The sequence below is a fragment of the Cheilinus undulatus genome, linkage group 23 (genome assembly GCF_018320785.1).
Source record: "Cheilinus undulatus linkage group 23, ASM1832078v1, whole genome shotgun sequence".
NCBI classification, from domain to species: Eukaryota; Metazoa; Chordata; class Actinopteri; order Labriformes; family Labridae; genus Cheilinus; species Cheilinus undulatus.
The window spans coordinates 18,887,932-18,903,729 of record NC_054887.1 but is presented as its reverse complement, the minus strand read 5'-3'; the positions used below and the strand labels follow the sequence as shown (position 1 = coordinate 18,903,729).

The 15,798-nt window shown below is 39.8% G+C and overlaps 1 protein-coding gene and 1 non-coding gene across 4 annotated transcripts in view; both read left to right on the top strand.

The window, feature by feature from the left end:
* The first annotated feature begins 2,214 nt into the window (after positions 1-2,214).
* trnal-caa lies at positions 2,215-2,326 on the top strand. Its single transcript has 2 exons — positions 2,215-2,252; positions 2,281-2,326. It is a non-coding gene; the product is annotated as a tRNA-Leu (tRNA).
* Positions 2,327-2,496: 170 nt separating this feature from the next.
* The window catches only part of wnt5b (wingless-type MMTV integration site family, member 5b), a 128,451-nt gene continuing 115,149 nt past the window's right edge, over positions 2,497-15,798 (top strand). For 2 of the 3 annotated variants that reach the window (XM_041780640.1, XM_041780639.1), the window contains exon 1: positions 3,012-3,106. Coding sequence is in view for 1 of the 3 variants with exons in the window: in XM_041780638.1 (XP_041636572.1) it covers positions 3,002-3,106 (105 nt within the window). In the remaining 2 variants the exon portion in view is untranslated. Of the gene's footprint in view, positions 3,107-15,798 lie in introns of all 3 variants that reach the window. The other variant, XM_041780638.1, reaches the window with a different exon arrangement.

The following is a 15,798-nucleotide window of genomic DNA, read 5'->3' as shown; positions in this document are numbered from 1 at the left end:
TTTACAGCTTCTCATCAATTTTTGGCACTTTTATTTGAACTTTGTATGCAACGTTTATCCCATTCCCCCCCTTTTTCACTCATTCAAACCACTTTTTTTTTTTTACCCATATTTGTATTTTTTGTCCCTATTTTGCAACTTTTTGCAAATTTAGCTACCTTTTGCCATTTTTGCCCCTTTCACCCATTTTGCTACTTTTTGCTCATTCAGGCAACTTTCAACCAATTTTTGCTTTTTTTCCTCCCATTTTTGCATTGTTTATATCTACTGATTTTTTGCCACTTTTGCCCATTTTCACAACTTCTTTTTGACAACTTTGGCCCGTTTGCCACTTTAAACTTATTATTGCCACTTCTTGTCAGTTTTTCATTTTTTTTGCCACTTTTTTCCCTTTTTACAACTTTTAACTTTTAACCCATTTATACCATTTCTGACTATTTTAACATATTTTTCCCCCTTCCCCTTTTTTTCACCAATTTGTTGTCCCTTTTTCTGCCAGTTTTACTGCTTTTTGTCCATATTAGCAACTTTTAACCATTTTTTAAATCTTTTTGTTTTAATTTTTTCTTTTTTTTTTTGACACTTTTGGCCTATTTTCACAACTTCTTCTGGCCACCTTTTGCCCAAAATTATATGTTTAACCCATTTTTTGTCATTTTGGCAACTTTTTTCCCATTTCTGCATCATCTTTTTGCAACTATTTACCTATTTTCCCTGCCTTTTGCTACTTTTTGCCCATTTTTGCAGCTTTAAACCAATTTTTGCTTTTTTTTTCACCCATTTTGCATTGTTGTTTTCACTGATTTTTGCCACTTTTTGCTCATTTTCACTACTTCTTTTTGCCATCTTTGGCCCGTTTTGCCACCTTTAACCTAAAATTGGCACTTCTTGACAGTTTTTAATTGTTTTTGCCACCTTTTGCACTTTTACCATTTTTTTACTCATTTAAACCCTTTTCACACTATTTTAACCTACCCCCCCACATCTTTTGCCCATATTTGTAATTTTTTCGTTTGTTCTGCCATTTTTTGCCGCTTCTTGACCATTTCTTATTATTTTTGCCACTTTTTGCTACTTTCCATCCATTTTTGCCACCTTTTATTCATATATGTTGCTCTTGACTATTTTAACCTGTTTTTGGTCTCTTTCCATAATTATTGTATTCTTCTCCAAATATGAAATTGTCTCCGTTTCTTTAATTTCTGGCATCCTGACATTCTTGCACTCTTTAGCTTAGCTATGAAGTCTGACATCCCTTTCGTAATAAATTAGTTTAGTGTACACGTCCACGTTGTTAACAGCACTAATATAAAGTTAATTCTGTTTTAAATAAAGGGGTTTGCATTTTGAAAAAGGCTATATTGTTCAGCAGCATAAAAAATAACACTCATGGTTTGTTGCTTTAATAAGACTGGTTATTATCATAGCTTAACTTTACAGTAGGCCATGGTTTTGCTGACCTCCATGGGCCCCAGAAAGTACTTCCTTGGCCATTTGCTGCTACACATATGAGAAGTGTGACTGCTTTTTGTTGAATGGCAGATGTTCATGTCAAACTAACTTTACTGAAAAATATTCAGCACAGTTAAAGGCCATGAATGGCACATTTCACTTTTGCTATTTTTTCATTTTTTGGGACTGACCCTTTATGGTCAGGATTGCTGAGGGTCTGAGGCACCAGACTCAAAGACTAGCTCCTTCCTGTAGTACAAGGACTTCTGGTCTCCACATTGAGGTGTGGGTTTAAATCCCACTCCTGACATGATTTTTCAATTACATATTTAAATTAGAGGGGATTGCTGAAAAATCTACACACAGTAGGCAGCTGAGTAAAGTAACCATGCTGTATCTTGGGCCCAAAAAGAATGAGATACCCCGATCAGCCATATTTCTAAAAAACTTTAACATGTCTAGATGGTTGTATACATTTTTACTCAGATTGAGCCACGACCTTGTTTGTCCAAACATCATGCACCTGTCATACTTTAAATCTGCCATTCTCTCTTTCACAGTCAGCCTGCTGTTTCAGTGTGCCACCCTCCTCCACCCCAGCCACCTCGGTTCACCAGCATCAAGTCCAGATCCTAACAGATCTTCTTCTCATCCTCTTGGAGAAAAGGGGGAAATAATATCCACTATAAAAAGAGGAAACCAGGCACTCCAAACCTCATCAGCCTCATCTTTGGTTTAATTTAGAAAGGCCTTCTGACAGCTGTCAGGATGGCCGAGCGGTCTAAGGCGCCAGACTCAAGGACTGACTCCTTCCTGAGTTAAAGGGACTTCTGGTCTCCACATGGAGGCGTGGGTTCAAATCCCACTCCTGACATGACTTTTCACCTCAAGATTAATCCCCATAGCCTGGTAAACGATCAAGGGAAACACCTCTCCCTCTTTCTCTCTCTCTCTCTCTGTCTCCAGCGGTGGGCAGGCTGGAGCGCACTTTTCCACATCAGAGCAGAGCAGTCCCGTCACACAGCTCAGACACACTCTGAACTTGTGCAGCTCTTTTGTTTCACTCTCTCTCTCTCTCTCTCTGTCTCAACCTCTCAAACTTCTCGCTCGTGTTTCTCGACGCGTAAAAACTTTGGTGAGCACTCTTCCTCCCTCTCTCCCCTCTTCTCCCTCCTTTTCTTTGCGTGCGTAATTAGCCTTTGGAGAGCTTTTGGAAACTTGTGATGGCTGTGAAGAAGTCTCACTTTATTTCTGACACCTGTTGCTGAGGACACAGGCGTACACAGCGAGGAGTGCGTTTGTCTCCACATTTCTGCGTGACAACTTTGGAGTTTTTTCGAGCACTGTCAGCTCCTCTGCTCGCTGGAGGCAGCGTTATACTTTGATACTTTCCCATAAAACCGCCTTTTTGGACTCAAAGCAGGACTTGTCGTGTTTTCTCTCTGACAGGACATTTGAGGTTTGCATCTGTGTTACACAGTGGGATCACTGCAGCAGCCTGGTCTGGGACGTACCTGGAGGTTTCCCCCCTTCTCCATATAATCATCGTATGCAGGATCCAAGCCGGGAAAGAGGCACGTTTTTCGGTCTTGAGCGCGTCGGATGGTGGGAGGAGGAACTTTTGTTACATAGCAGAGCAACAGCAAGGACCCAGGTAGGAACTACATCCATTTGTAGAGAAGTTTGCATGACGATTTCACAAGCTAGCTCACAAATTTATTTAAAAAAGAGCTGGCTACAGCTGCTCTGAATTAAGCTAGCCAAACACGTTAAATCTGAAAGTCACGTGACTTTTACAACCGCATCTTACGTCCAACTTACACAACAAAAGTCAAATAATTTAAGACACGGAAAACTACCTAGACCCGTGACTCCCAACCTTTTTCCTTGGGGAACCCCCTACTTGCATCGTAAAGGATGGTGCCCCCCATGACAACACACTGCTTGCAACTGCTTTCCACTTTACACGAGCCATCCAGTATGTGTGTTACACTGATTTTACTCAAAATATTCAAACCGAATTTTGACAACCTCAGAGCAGGCAATGTCTGCCTCCTAGGGGGGCCTGGACCCCAGGTTGGGAACATATGACCTAGACCAGCCGTTCCCAAACTTCAGTGCTGCCCCCAGTCAGAGACCTGAACGTTTTTCTGGTGCTGCTTGGCTCTCAGATACACTTACATCACTCAAAAACAGTTTTTAGGATCACATACATTTAATGAGCCACTGACATTTATTTAGTTTCTGAAAACGCAACTGCAAAGTCTCTTAAATTTTTCAGAAGATGCTGATGAATTCCTAAAATCAGGGTGAGTGGCATACTAGACTGTCACCAGTTAATCCAGCACCAGTTCAAATGTGACACCGGTTCCAGACAGAATAAATGATCAAAAATGACGTCAGTTCAATCTTCAGTTTTTATGATCATTGGAAGCATGATTTATTTCTTTATTTTTTTGTCAAATAGAAAATGATTAGAACTTTTTCTGCAGATGACCTTATAAGGAAAAATTTAAGAAAGACAAGGCCACTTTGATCTACTTTGTAGTAAAGATACACTGTAAAACCACTCAAGTTGAAAATATTCAAAATGTTTGTCTTAACTGATTATGTAACATTTTTAAAGCAGTGGGGATAGTTTTTATGAGTAGGACTCAAGTTAAAAATTAATGTGAATGTTTCTCATCCACTGGAGTTTACCCTTTTGTCTTTAACATTTTTTTAATTTTGAACAGTTGTTCCACCAGAGTAAGATCATGTGATTGACTACAAGTAAAGACTAAAAGGTGAACTTTGATCCAGAGAGTGCTCTTCCACTGTCATCTTTGCTGTGTGTTGGACCTCATATGGGACTTCTCTAACTGAGTGGGTAACTTCACTCATGCCAAAGGCATGCTGGGAAAAACTTTGCAGATTAAAGGATGATTGTCAAATAATTTAAGTACAATGACTAAACTTAACTAAAAACTAAAAATATCTTCGATCAACTCAGAAAAATAAAGCTCTTATAGCTTTTTAGAATTTTTAAGTGAACACAACTCACTATTTTGTACAAGCTTTTAATCTTCAGCCTCCATTGACATTTTATTGGAGATTAGTTATTTTTGTAGCTATAAATCAGTAATCCCCCTTTTTGCTGAGGGCTGTATAAGAAAAAGTATAATGGAGACAGAGCCCCTTTGAGCTCCTTTGAATTAAAATTACACTATAAATGCAAACAAGTTGTGAAATAATCATAGTATTTTTCAAGATGATTAAAAAAAAGTTTTTAAGTAATGGAAATCATTGTTGAGTTAGATGCAAGTTCAAAAAGTATATTTTACATGTTTCTCATCCACTGCAATTTTCCCTTACATTTTAATTTTTAACAGTCGTGCCACCCAAAGTAAGCTACTGTGATTGACTGCAAGTAAAGAAAAGGTGCACTTTGACCCAGAAAGTGCTCTTCAGCAGAGATCAATGTGCCATTTTTGCTATTTTCTCTAACTTCTCTAACTGAGTGGGTTACTCCACTCATGGTGCAAAAGTGTCTAATGCCCAAGTGCATTCTGGAAAACTCGATCGACCTTACATTGTAGCAAAAGCAAACCTAAGTAAGAAGATCTAGCTTGCATAATTTTGTGGTTTGAGGATTTTTAGGGTGGCTAAGCAGGTACTAGTGGGCCCTTGTTTACCCGGCTACCACAGAGCAGATACCAAAACAAATGAATGTGACTTGTGCTGCTGCTTTTTGCTGCCATAGTCTGTTTGATTTTAGTTACCAGGGCGCTATGACTTGAGATATCATTTTTGTTGTGAGTGTGTTTTAAGTCAATTTAGTCATTAAAAAATGCATTTCTTTGGATTCTTTTGGTCAAAATGTTTGTTTACAGTAGCTGTGCTGAGTGTTGAAACTGATAAGTATGATACAGTCAAGCTCAAGCCTCAACTTTAATCAGGGATACATTTTATTTTATGTTAAGAACGTGCTTTGGGCCAATCGGACACCCCTGCCATAAGTCTTACTTTAAAGTGAAGGTATACATGGGGATGCATCAAACTCTGGCTATCAGCTAAATGAATAAGATTAGTGTTAATAATGTAGATAAGATGCACATCTAGCAGAAAAAGGCTAAAAAATAGAGATTTAAAAATTCCCTGGGAAGGACCCCAGGACCCCCTACAGAGCTCATACCCCTTTAAAGGACCCTCTTTGTCTTCAGTCTTCTTATCAAGCAAATTATAGCGAAGTAGATCTATATAGAAATGTCAACTCCATAAAGTAGTGAAATGTTTGGTTAAATGGAATAAAATACAATTAAGAATCATGATTTGAGCAGAACTGATGCTACATCTGTAGTGTGCATATGTGAAGGAGTTTCATTCCTTCAGACATGTTCAACTGAGATGACTGAGTTATACTGCTACTCCTCTAAGAGCTGATAAGTGAGGACTGCCTGCTCATATTTTGGTGTGTCCAGTCGTTCTGTAGCTCTGTGGCTTTGTTAACTGAAAATGAATATTTCAAAAATATTTGTCTTCTCTAGCTGTGAAAGCTTGAAGAAAAATGAGAAGGGTCTCATATTGCTCTTTGCCTTCGGCCTCCAAATGACTAAAACCGCCCCTGTTTGTGTCTTTAATCAGAAATATAAACGTTTTACAGTCTGAGACATGGGATTTACTGTCACTTATTCACATTTATTATGACTTTATTTCATTTCATAGCTGCTGCTGTTTCTCTTTTAAATATTTTCTGTACTTTTCAGACTCTCCGTCCTCTATGTTGTGATAAGTTTATGAGTTCGCAGGAGTTGTGGGGTTTAAATAGATCTGGAAAAGTTAGTTTGAACTTGGTCAACTTGACGTTCTTTTTTCTTGACTTTCCCCCATGATTTGAACTTGTAGGCGATTTTGTCCCCACAATGTTTCCGTTGTCACAGTCTACTTGCAGAATGGGCTTATTTCATGACTTTGGCTTCCATATGACAGTGGTGAAAGTGTGTGTGTGTGTGTGTGTGCATGTGTGTGATCTGCCAACCCCATCGACCTAAATGAAGGCAGCCTCTCTCGCTCTGCGGTGCAGACCAGGACTATTTTGGTCCAAATGTTGCACAAATGTTTCTCTCAGTGTGGAGAAAGTCACTGCTTTGCCTTCATCTGGGCCACAGGCTCTATCTGGCATCTCTGTCTGCAAATACTGAGACTCTGATACTCGAGTCCACATTTGACCACGATCATGATCGTCTCAGTGATGCTGGAAGAGAGGGACTGCAGATGGAAGGGACTCAATACAACCGTATTGGCCTCTATACCAATAACAGTCATAGCCATAGATAAAGAGCAGTCTGAAGCCTGGGAAATACATGGAAATCCCAAATGTTAAAGAGTGTATTGTCGTTGGTGATGCCAAAATATATGTCTTGTTATGACATTTGTTAAAACATGACAGGAAATGTCAAATGCAATAACTCACATGGTTTCTGGCGAACTCAACTGTTGACTGTTGAGGTATTTTCTGTTGCCATACTCTGTAAAAACCATCATCAAAGTTCATGCTAATATATTTATACACATAGCATGATTATATTCAAATTCCAGTTCAATTCAAGCGTTGTTTCAGACTTTGTGCCCAGACAAAACATCAAAAATGACATATAAAAGAACAGTAAAAATTCATGGTTTACAGTGGAATTTTAGCTGGTTATGACACAGTAAATAATGACTCTATAACTCAAAGGTTAAGTTCTTCACAGGAGCATTAAAATGCACATTTTTGCAAAAATGGTGATATTGAAGAGGTCGATGATTTGATGCTTTAGACCACATGGAGGATGCATGTAGAAGCTGACTACAAAAAGGAATTCCCATCAGAGCCCATATTATAATGCCCATTTTAACAGGTGAATAAACATGTTTACAGCCTTAATCAGGTTAAAAACAATGTCTTTATTGTAAAGGGGTGATTTTTTATTTAATTCATACATTTGGATCTGATAAAAAGCAAGATTTATGATAAAATCTGCATAATTGTTGGCATAGCCGAGCCGACAGGCTGACTGGTTGTAGCATTCTCAAGGAGACTCAAGGCCCGACTCAGCTCCACCTTTTTCCTGCTTCAAGACTGATATATGAAATAAAATGGTAGCAAAATTTCCAATTGGCATGTTTGCAGTCATGTATCCTGATGACACATGAAAGTCAGCTAAGGAGTAGGAAGTGGAAAAGCCAGCTGGCATCCCTTCTTTCCGTTTGGTTGACCAGTTTGCCAGGCATGGAGCCGATCGATACCACGGATTACTAAAGCCAGACGTACACTCTGCAGTATGGAGCTACAACAGTCGTAGTGGCGGGTCAGCTCATACTGTGTGACTGATACCACTTTCCCACTAAAATTAGTGTGTGAAAGCGGGTTTTTAAAACGCGGGTAAACCTGCTAACAATTGGCAAGTGACTCCTTTCCCATTGCCAGCAGACCCGGGTCTAATCGCCAGCAGACAAGACGTGGCTGTTTTTTATTTTTTCCTCTGGTGAGTCAAGATGATGTCATCACGCTGATGACATCATCAGCACGCCGAAACACAGCTAGGTAAACAATGGAAAGGCCTCAACAGCATAAAAAATAACAAAATGGTTGACACCCTAAGAGAGACTCTTGGAAATGAACTGTAACTGGACTTAATGAAGTTATACAAGCTTATTTATACTTTTTTGTATATCCTGACCTATTTTATGTTTAATACCTCTTTTTGTTTGTATATTTATGTTTGAGCACCTGTCTGTTCTTGTTATAAAAAGTATTCAATAAAATTTCTGTAAAAAAAAAAAAAAAAAAGGTAAACAATGGAAAGGAGCATGGAAGGCATGGACACGGTGGTCAACTGTTTTCCGTACTTTGAACTTTTGTAACTCTTTCAAAATATACAAACTCAGCACAGACTGAATGACATTCAAGTGCTGATGATACGAAGGTGGGTGGAATTTCAAAGTCCAAAAAACAACAATGCAGGCAGCTGCCGGCGTTAGGGGCGCATTATTATGACGTGGGCATGTTACGCCAAAGTCATCCCGCGTTCACCCAGGTTTGACGTTCCCGACGCTGGTCTGAATGCCAATTACAGCCTTTCCCACTGCCGACAGGAGCCGATTGTTAGCGTGTTTAAACGGGGTTTTGGCCAGTGGGAAAGGGGTATGAGTCGCTTACAACTCACATCCATCGTGCTTGATTTATGAGCTCACGCTATATGATCTGATGGTCATTCATAACCTGAGTGCTCACACTGTACGAGTGAAGTCGCATCTTTCACAGTATCTCTCTATATAGCATCAGCACCCATGTCAGCTGGAGGTCCATGGGTAGGCATATTTCCTGCTTTTGTATTTACTTTATCATGGGGAGGGCAGTAGAGTCATTCCTGCTGATGTCATGTCGATTCAGGACGTCGTCTGTCAGTATTTCAAAGGTTAAAACCCCCCATAGTTGAGGATTCTGCTCATGGCTCTGCTCTCACTGTTGGACCAAAATATCAAACTCCTCAGAAATCCATCCTATCACTTGGGAGCAGCTGGTCGGGCTGGAGTCGGCTTGTAGTCTGCCATTGTATCCACATGTATGCTGCACGACAAACGGCACAAGATCCAACTTAAGGTCGGTGCAACCTGCGACTCAGCATATGGGTTTTAATCAGATGAAATGCCCACAGTGTACGCTTGGCTCAGTCCAAATCTAGGAATTACAAAATAGAAATGCAAGATATTGGATTTTTGCTGATGTCAGATATGCCTAACCTATATTTACAGATTATTTTAGCTGATACAGATATGAATACCCTACTTTTAACTGTTTCAAATGTGCCTGGATCCATTATCTCAGATCATACAGCAGTATTGCATGTCACCTGTCTTACTTTTGCTCGTGTGGGTTTGTTTGCTTAAGAATTGATATGATTTTTAATTTTCTTATCCAACTTCAAAACTCAAACTGCAAAAGAAGCTCTATTCTACTGAGTGATAAAGTATATTTCTGGCTACTCTGGTGCTGGTTTAGCCCAGTTGGAGGTGCATACTTCCATACACTGAGGCTGCAGTCTTTAATACATAGGTTGCAGGATCATGTCCTGATCCCGGTGTATTTCCTATCTTAAAAAACCCCTTCCGTTCTGGTCCATATTTATTTAGACTACAGCCAGATAAACTTGACTGTAGCCTTACGTTTCATGAATTGATTGCTGTATACTCTAGCATTGTCTGACTCTGCTCCTGCTGACTTTAAACAGAGAGCACTGTTTCTCTGAAAGCTTTTTTTGCGTCACTACTTTCAGGACTCAAAAGTAGCGCTTTTTTCCTCTGATTTGACAGATTGGCAAAGAAACAGCACAAAATCTGGGCATTTTGATTTCTCTTCTCTGTACAGAAATCTCCTTTCCCAGTAGGGTTCTTGTGATGTCAGCTGTATGGGGACCACCATCATCGGACCTGAAAACGCTTCTTAAAGAACCATTTGGTGATGTTAGTGAGACTACAGCCATGTTTTTTATACACTGAATGTTAAAACCATTGGCTAAAATATGGCTAGTCTATTAAGAAAAGCTCCTTCTGCTTATATGTACCACAAATTGCTCTCTGTCATCAGTAAAATGTCCCCAAATTATTAAGTTCAACTCATATCCCTCATTTAATCAAGCACTGTCATTGAGGCTGACATCTTTCTCTAGGGAGCGGGACAAAGGGAATTAAGTGGAAATTAATGTGCACACTTTTACAAATGAAATAACATTTCATTCATTTTTGAGTGGTAAACCTCTGCTACATTCTTGTATCAGTCCCACATAGCAAAGAAAAGCGAGTTTCTTGTAAATTCCTGATGTGGCTGCGGCAGACTGAAGGCTGCAGTCGTCTCCGGCCGTGACGTCTCTGCTTTGCACTTTTCCGAGTCTGAAACCCACCTGAGCTGTGGAGCAGACTGACAGCTGGGCTGATAAAGCCTGTAAGATGAGATAAAGCATGAGAGTGTGTGTGGAGGGCAGATAGTAACGTTAGATTTGTAGATAGAGGTGGTGAAAAGTGTTGCTGTCAACAAGTTAGCCATTAGAGAGCGATAATCTCTCTTCCTCTTCCCTGCCTGTCCACCAAGTCAACTTCTGTTCTTTCTCTTTCCTCCCTCCGGCTGTTTCACTCATGACTTTATTTACCTCTTCCTTTTTCCTTATCCTTATCTCCTTTCTGTTATTTCACCACTCCGATCATTAATTCTAATAAGAATGTAGCCCTATACCAAACAGAAACCAGGGAAATGCATCAAGAATGAGTAAAAACAGTCATCAAATCTGCATTCTGAGCATTTTTTTCATTGCTCTCTTTCATTGCCCTGTCTGTTTCTGTCTGTCTGCTGAGAAAGACCTTTTCTTTGCCCTCACACTGAGGAGCTGCCTGAGAGTCTCGTCCCTGAGGGCTCAGTAATTAGGGAAAAGGGGAGTAAGTGTCTATGAGCGTTCTTCTATGCTAGATATTTGAGAAGATGGGGCGTCTGCGAGCATCAATAGACCCTTCAGGTCCTTCAAGAGTGTTTTTGTGAAGTCTGAGTGTGTGCTACGCATGTTCAGACACAATAGATCTGGAAACAAGGGTTTTTTTTTTTACCCTAAAACACATTTTAAAAAAGTGAAAAATCAGCATATAAATGGTCAGAATGAGCATTTGCATTCTACCCACTGAGGGCTGGGGGTCTTTAATGTGTGACATGATTGTGGTTTTAGCCCAATGGGAGAACTAATGGCTCAACATGGACTCACAGATGGTGGTCCATGTGAAGAGGACGGCCTCTCGAGCTCTCAAGTTGAATTGCGAGCATTATGAATGCTGGTCTCTGGTTGGCTGACTCGAACCCTGGGAATTCCTTCCAGACAGAGGAAATGGCCAAGTCCTCTCCTGGTGTACGTCTGAGTCTTTGTTTGTAACTGTCTGCTCTTTTGGACAATGTTGCAGACATACTAATGAAAATCCCTAAGATGCTCTGCTGTCAAAGCCCCAGTGAAGATTTTAGTCTGTCAATTTGGTGCCCTCTGTGGTCAGGGAGTCTTTTCCTCTACATGCCCTAGGATCAATTTTTGTTCATAAATTTCATCCTGTATTTTTTAACACTTAAGCTTGTAAGCTCTGTAATCTCTGTGGTCAAAGCCGTCCATAAGAGGAGTGAAGGGGAGAGCTCTTTGGGGCCTGAAAAAAAAATTGGGGGCGCATGGAGGTCAGCAAAATCATGGTCTATTGTAAAGTTAAGATGTGATAACCATATTAGACCTACCACTCTTATCAAAGCAACAAACATTTATCATTTTCTTTATTTATTCATTTATGCTGTAGTATATAGCCTTCAGAGAAAAGTAAACTACTTTTCCTAAAACAGTATCAAAATGGGTCAAAATGGCAAGAATAGGCAGAAAAGGTGGTGAAAAGGGATTTTAAAAGATGCAGAAAATTATTAAAAGTGGGGGAAATTTATTGAAAGTGGTAAAATGGGTGAACAGAGGCAAAAAATGGGTGGAAATTTGCAAAAAATGGGCTAAAAGTTGCAAAAACCAAAAGAAAAAAAAATGGTTAAAATTGGTTACAAGCAGCATAAAAGCATCTCAAAGTGACAAAATGGGTGTGATGGGTACTAAAATGTGGTTAAAATTGACAGAATTGGCAAATTGAGATTTTAAAAGAGGTTAAAAGTCTCAAAAATGGGTAAGAAGTGGAAAAAACAGGCAGAAAGGGTTTAAAGTGGCAAAAATTGGTAAAAAGTTGCAAAACAGCTTAAACAGGTGCAAAAAAAGGGTTTAAAGTGTAAAGTTTGGTTAAAAGTGAAAGAAAAACAAAAAAACTCAAAAGGGGTTCAAATGGCTTAAAGGGGTTTAGAGTGGCAAAAATGGGCATGATAAATCATGAAATGTAGTCAACAAGGCAAATATGTCTAAATGGAGTGGTTTAAAAGGGGTTAATACCTGCAAAAATGGCTCAACTTTGGCAACAATAGGCAGAAAGTGGTATGAAAGGCCAGAAAAATAGTTGGAAAGTGTTTAAAAGTGGCAACCATGGCTTTCAAGTGGCAAAAATGTTACTGTACAGGTGGTGTACGTACAAAAAAAAGGTGTGTAAAAAGTGACATATGTTTAAAGAGGCAAACATAGGTTGAATGTGCCATTAAACCACAATACAAGATGGTGAAAAGGGTTTAGGAGTGGGAGCAAGAGGTTTACACTGGCAATAAAAGGGCATGAAGAATAATGAACTGTGATTTAATTGGCAGAGAGGAGTGAAAAGGTGTCAGTGGTGGCAAAAATAGGTTGACAGTTGCAACAACAGGCTGAAGTAGCAAAAAATATGGGCAGAAATTGTAATGGAAAGGGTTTGCATGGTTTAAAAGGGCAGAAATTGGCAGTGCAGGTGGTGCAATGGGATAAAAAAAAGTTTCAAAACAGGTAAAAATGGCAAAAAATAGGCAAGGTAGAAAATTTGGTTAAAAGGATTGACAAGTGGCAAAAAAGAGGTTGAAATTGGCAAAAAATGTGCAAAGAAAGTGGTAAAAAGGGTTAATGGTGGAAACGAAAAAGAACAAGGTGGTGAAATGGCATTAAGAAAAGGCTGGAAATAGTGATGAAAAGAGGTTAAAATATGGAAAAAATAATTAAACCTGCAACAATGGCTTTAAAAAGGCAAAAATGGGCAAATGTGTTGCATCCCAATGTTTAGGTTCTTTTTCTTTCTTAATTTTTAACTTTAGTTTCTCAGTATTGCTCCATTAATTTTGCAGCAGGCCATGGGCATGCAGAATGATGCTGTGCACAAGGACAAAATCATCTGAAAAATCGTAGTTAAGTTAATTTCACAAGAGTAAAATTAAAGGAGAACCTGCTAACTTTCCAAACTAAAGTTACAACAATATGCTGATGATACCCTTATGTCTACTGTTAAAAAACAGATGGCTGAATACTGAGATTTCTTTGTTTTCCTCTCCATATTCACTAGAATGTTTCTTGAAAACAAGCTTTAACACAAGCTGACAACTTAACTCAGGGTCAACATCCTGCACTTATGCTACACTGTGACTGTGTGAGTGTTTATAATGCAGTGCGGCCGTGCAGTAGTCATTATGGTCAAGTGCTCTGAGTGTTCCTGCTCTAAAATGCGACCCTGTGGCGTTCGTTCTAACGGCTCTGCTCTCTGCAGTCTGGATGTATGTGTGGGTCTGTGTGGGTTTCAGGCCTTTCTGGGCCGCTGGTTCGGGGCTATGCAGTGATGTCATCGGGGCTTCAGGGTGGGGTGACATGGGGTTAGAGTTTGGCAGAGGTCCTGACTCCAGCCGACCAGGAAGTGTGTGATGGTCCCTGCTGGTGTGTGTGGGGTTGTGTGAGCCTGTGTGTGTTTGGTCAGTGGTAGCGGTCAGAAGCTTAATGCTAGCAGTGTCCTACACTAATAGTAAAAGTGGTTTATTGGGCGCTTTATAGATCCTGGAGCAGTTTTATAAATCCTACAGGCTGGTTAGAGGACACCACAAAATACACTCCATCTGAACACTGACTTAATTTACTTGAAACATGTGATTCCAGCTCAGTAATGTCAGTCTGAAACCATTAAATAGTTCAAATCACTTGTTCTGCAGTTATTTAATTCAACATTTTATGGGCTTTTTACATAGTACAACCACATTTCCTCAAAACTTTTTCTTTAAATGACACTCTGTAACCCGCAGACCCCACAGTCTCTGTGTACGCCACGTTTAATCTGTGTCATGGCTTTGCTCCATCTGACGGTGGGCGCCTTACCCTAATGGCACCATTTATAAAGAGCAGAGCAGCCCAGGCCAGAGCAGATGGATTCTCAAGTTCACAAGACTGCTCTGTACTAAAGAGAATATCATAATAATGCATTACATTGCTTCTATGGTGTTGATTTGCTATTGGTGCCTGTTTTGACATGGGCTGTGTCCATGATCACGTTTGCATTCCCCACTTGCTTTACCTCTATAGTGACCTGTTTATAGTGGACTCATCAGTACAATTCTAAATGAAAAAAACAACCCTTTAGGGCACTGCTCCAGCTAAAGATAATGATGTTGTTGCTGTCCTTGGAACAAAGGCTTTGACTCAGATGAGCTCTCAATGTTTAGGAATTGACCATTTGATATGAATATTAAAAAAACTGAAAAGTACAAAAATTAGGCATGTACAATCTCTTGCTAGGTATTTTACTAGTATAAACAGTACTCTGCAGGACTTTGATGCACAGTTTGGCCAAAAATTCCTGCTGAGTTTAGGCATGTAATAGCAAGTAAGCCCACCTGAGAGCACCATCGGGTGTAAGGAGGACTGACAAAACCCCATAGGTGCTCTGGATGTCCTTACAAATTACCAGAGGCATAGTAAAATGATCTGTTGAATAAATAACAAAGTACACACCTTAACTCATTGATTGCCAGCCCTTTTATAAAATGGAAAGTGCCTTGTGCCAGCGTTTTTGGCCATTTTGAGTCATCTTTCAAGACCCACAGAATATTTTGTACTATGATTCTGAAAACATCAAATAGCTCAAATGAAAGAAGTAACTCTCTTTTTCATCATGGAAAAACTGTTTGTTTGTAGCTTGTTCTGTTCTTGATTTATCTGAAGTTGAATAGAGCCTAGTTTCACCGGAAAAAAAAAACACTTTTTTTCTAGAAAGCTGAGAAAAATGCATTTTTGTGAAAGAGAGTCTGTCAAACAGAACAGTGATTTGAATGTTATAATTTTGACTTCAATGACATAAAAGACATCTGAAAATTATATAACAAATGTTATTTTATTGTAAAATAAATAACAGTGCTTCCAGTCACTGCTATGCCATTCACACGCTGGAACTGGACGGCCTCCACAGGACTTCCCTATACGCCCACGTCGTCTCCTGCTTGTCGATGTATCCATCCAGGTGGCGAGAGGCTGCCTTATTTCTCCAACGCACAGGGGCGAACCTTGTGGTATTCTTTAGTCTCTTTGCCGGCCGAGGCAGATCAGTAAAAGCGCCGATCCCTGGATTCGCTGTCATTAAGTTCAGTGTCAGTTTCAGTGAGTAAGCGATTTCTCAGGCAAAAGTTTAAAGTTTCTTCCACCGTCTAAGTTCAACTTTTAGCTTAGATTACCTCCGTAATGATCGCTCTGCTCTTTGACCCCAGGGTGTCCACCTCTGACGTTTGATCTACCGTCACTTCCGACTGTAGTGTTCCGACCACGTATCCCAGAAGCCCCAAAATTACTCACAGGGAGCGTGAGAGCGCCCCCTTGTGCCAGCCGCCGAAAAAACACTTTGACGTATAAATACATCAATGGCACTCAAACGTTGGTTTTTAAATGACGCATA